This window comes from Protopterus annectens, chromosome 5.part1 (assembly GCF_019279795.1).
Source record: "Protopterus annectens isolate FY-2018-M chromosome 5.part1, PAN1.0, whole genome shotgun sequence".
In the NCBI taxonomy this organism is placed as follows: Eukaryota; Metazoa; Chordata; order Ceratodontiformes; family Protopteridae; genus Protopterus; species Protopterus annectens.
Genome location: NC_056736.1, coordinates 775,237,063 through 775,241,196, shown reverse-complemented (window position 1 = coordinate 775,241,196; position 4,134 = coordinate 775,237,063). Strand labels below are relative to the sequence as shown.

Here is a 4,134-nt window from a genome sequence, read left to right as displayed (position 1 = left end):
TTGAATTCACAAAACAGCCAGCAAAAGTACAGAATTTTAATATGTCAGCGCCTCAGCAAATCCTTCAAAGAGTACATAAAACCATCAGTTAGCCCCCATTTAAATACAAAATTATTAAAATCAATTAATCAATTACTGCTTTGTTCTTGTCTTGTCACTTTTTGAGTCAAGTCTGAAATATTATTCACATTTATTTAAGGAACTGACACTTCCAGTATCAGATTTCTGGTCTTAGAATTAAAATGATGTAGTGAGACCCAAGAGGTTAATTAGAGAGAGAGAGAAAGAAAGATGGCAGGGTGAAAGAGACAGAGAGAAAGATAGGGAGGGGGAGAGAGAAAAAGAGTAGAGTGCAAAGTCAAATCTAACTGATAATTTTTCACCTTGTCAATGATATTTTTTTCTGCTATATATGTATATATACACACACACACGTCTATATTACAAGATCGAATGTTTAGGTGATCAAATATCTAAACACTGAACTTGTAATACCAAACCCAAAAACGTTGAACAGCACAGGAAAACATGTCAGTTGGCCATGGAAAAAAATATTACAAGATCGAATGTTTAGGTGATCAAATACCTAAACACTGAACTTGCAATACCAAACCCAAAAACATTGAACAGCACAGGAAAACACGTCAGTTGGCCATGGAAAAGAATAATAACTTTACACCCAAACTAAGTGGGGAGCCTCACCCTCCCACACCCCCGACATGGCGGGCTGTGCCGCTCACACCCTACAACTAAATATATCAACTCCAAGATCACTCTACAGTAGACAAAATGGCAAAATCCGGTGAAAGGCCAAGGGAAAACTTTCCCTGCGTTAAATCATCCGTTCGCTGTTTTTTGCTTTCGATATTACAAGTTCGATGTTTAGGTGTTTGATCACCTAAGCATTTGATTTTGTAATATAGATCCACACACACACACACACACACACACACACACACACACACACACACACACACACACACACACACACACACATATACTTTGCAGTTCTATCCCTTCTGTTTCACTTTCTTCCATTATATTCAGTACAGAATGAACCTGTGCTCTCTCTCTCTCTCTCTCTCTCTCTCTCTCTATCTGTCTCTCTGTCTCTCTCTCTCTTTCAATTCTTCATTGGTACAAAGACTAAATGAAATCTCAAACTGACTTCATATAGCGTAGCAAAGGTATGAAAAAGCAACATTTCTCTTCTAAGTAGATAGAAAAGGAGTGTTTCCTAATTCTTTCTGCCTACATTCTGCATTTCATTCTGAATCCCATGAAGAGTCTTGTGTTTCTTTTACTATATACTCCTTAGCTTTCCCAGTGCAATTGTTTATGTTGCTGACATTTCTGCCGGGTAGAAACGATAAATGTGACACATTTTTCATCCTACAGCCATGAAGATACAGATAAAAACATATTGCTGCTTAGAATTTGCAATTTAAATGCAAATATTGCCCCAGAGTTACTTGTGCATTTAAATAATGCTCTTAAAATGGTTTAATGCACAAATAACATAAAGAAAGAAAATGTGTTTCAATCTGTTTAAATAAAACTTCCTTTTGATCAAAAGAAGGATATGGCTTGAGTACATTGCTCCATGAATGGAGTATAAATATGAACTGGTAACTTTTTTAAGATTATGTTGAATAAAGACCAATTTTCTTTTCCTTTTAATACTAAATGAATAGAAACACATTACTATGACTGTTATTTTCAAGGCAGTGGGAAAGGGGAAAGGTGCTCAAAAGAGATATAATGTTTTAAAAGGAGCATTACCTCTGACAGCATTGACTAACTATTCAAATAGTATGCATGTGAAAGGCATTTCTGGAATGCCATAGTGACATCTGATTGTGACCCATCTTTATCTATGTGCTTGCTTCCATGTATTACCCCATCAAAAATGAAATCCATTTCTGACATGCAGTAGATAAAACACTATTCCTATTTTTTTTTTATGTCTGCAGTGCTTACTCTTATTTTGATTTTAAACTACGTAGTTTTTTTCCATGCAAGTATTTGCATTCATGACATGATAAACAACTTAATAAAATCATTGTCATGTTATATTTATTATAGCAGCTAGCAGCTATCTGTAATCATGGTGGTGATCCCTGATTACACAATTTTACTGGCAGTTAGGCAGATTGTCCAGCTACTTCAACCAATGCATGTCATTATATGCTATAAACAGCAGGCCCAACTGTGGCTTTCACCTCCTGGCACAGTTGAGGGGTGACGGCAAGAATGCACTCTTACTTCATGTCTGGTGATGAAGAAATGTCATAGAGCCCAGTGTCTTCCATCTTTTGGCAGAACCCAGTGTCCTCCATCTTTGGCCAGAACCCAGTGTCCTCCATCTTTTGACAGAGCCCAGTGTCCTCCATCTTTGGCCAGAACCCAGTCTCCTCCATCTTTGGCCATAACCCAGTGTCCTCCATCTTTGGCCAGAACCCAGTGTCCTCCATCTTTGGCCAGAACCCAGTGTTCTCCATCTTTGGCCAGAACCCAGTGTCCTCCATCTTTTGACAGAGCCCAGTGTCCTCCATCTTTGGCCAGAACCCAGTGTCCTCCATCTTTTGGCAGTGCATCCTCTCCCTTCCTGCTATAAATTCTATGTGGTACATTATGTAAGTGCAGGCTGTGGCTAGCACCATGGTACAATTACTATACATGCAAGAAAACATACAATGTGTTTCGCATACATTTATTTATTTTACATTTCTTTATCAGGAGAGTCCAACTGTGCAAGTTGCCCATTTTCAGTAGTGGTCCGGGGAGAAAAGCTCCACAGACAACAAAAAAATTTACAGTACAGCAACATACACAATACTAATGTATTTAAGAATATACATGCTAAAATATGCATAGAGAATGATCTTTAGAGAAAATCATCACAGTGCAATATTGGCAATTCACGAACATACAGATGCAATTATACTTAAAAATACATGCAAGCATATACATTAGAAAACGTGCAAAAATGTGCATAGAGAATGGAGTAGGTAGTAAATAGAAGGAAAGTAGAATAGTTGGCAGATAACAAGAATGTGTGCAAGTGTGTGCATAAGAAGTTAACTATGGAGAAAAGAGTAGATCGCGCTTTGTTGGTGGATCATAGAAGATGATTTTTAGTGTAGTGATTTAGTAGGCCTTTTAGTGATTTTTTTTTAGGGGTAGTATAGGATCTGATGTCCAACTGTTGGCCAATTATAGATCAGGTTTCAGCCAGGATAGTTGTTTTAGGGCTAGACAATGGTGGGTCCTGAAAGCTGAGTTGGTAGCAAACTTTGTGATTTTGTTACAGCAGCTGGCTAATTTGTTTATAGGTTCATAGGTTCATAGGTAGCTACTAGGCTATCAGCCCAAGGGCCTACGTAAGCCAGCTCAAGGGCCTACATAAGCCTAGCCAGCAAGGTACCATAGCTTACGCCACCCAAGAAAGTTATTTTCCTGTGCCACTGTCCAGCAGAGACACAGAAGTGATCACCGGGGTGTATTTCCTATTTCCTATCCACTCATCAAGATTTTTCTTGAAGAGTGCTAATGAAAAACTTTGCTTGACATAGATGGGTAGCTTGTTCCAGAGTATAGGAAGTCTCTGGGACAGGAATCTATCCCTCCAGTGTGTCCTGTTTATTGTGGTGACAAGGATTAGGTCCCTAGAGCATGTAGCTTGGAGGGATTGAGATTTCTTTAGGTGTAGCATGTCCAACAGCTCTGGGTTTGACATAGCTTTATATGTTAGGCAGAGATCACCTTGGAGTAGGCAATATGCTATGGAGTAAAGCTGGAGTTTTTTGAGGCGGTCAGTGCAGGGCATTTGTTTGAGGCCAGTAATCCTCTTTGTGAGGTACTTCTGTGGCCTTTCCAGCTGCTGCAGATGTCTTGTGAGGTACATTCCAAAAGGGGCGTTGTACTCTATAATGGGTCTAATGAGTGATGAGTAGAGAGGAACAATGACCTCTTTTTTCCTGGATGAGAACCCTTTTATGATGAGGTGTGCCATGTAGAAGGACTTCCTGACTACTGTGGCGATGTGACTGTCAAATGAGAGACTACTGTCCACCTGGGTCCCAAGGTCTCTTATCAAGCATCCGGTGTTAAGTAGATTGCTGCCTATGTGGT

At 39.3% G+C, this 4,134-nt stretch overlaps 1 protein-coding gene across 1 annotated transcript; it reads right to left on the bottom strand.

The window, feature by feature from the left end:
• Positions 1 to 2,261: 2,261 nt before the first annotated feature.
• LOC122803275 (LWamide neuropeptides-like) lies at positions 2,262 to 2,582 on the bottom strand. Its single transcript, XM_044072864.1, has one exon. The coding sequence runs from the start codon at positions 2,580 to 2,582 to the stop codon at positions 2,262 to 2,264; it is 321 nt and encodes a 106-aa protein (XP_043928799.1).
• Positions 2,583 to 4,134: the final 1,552 nt, after the last annotated feature.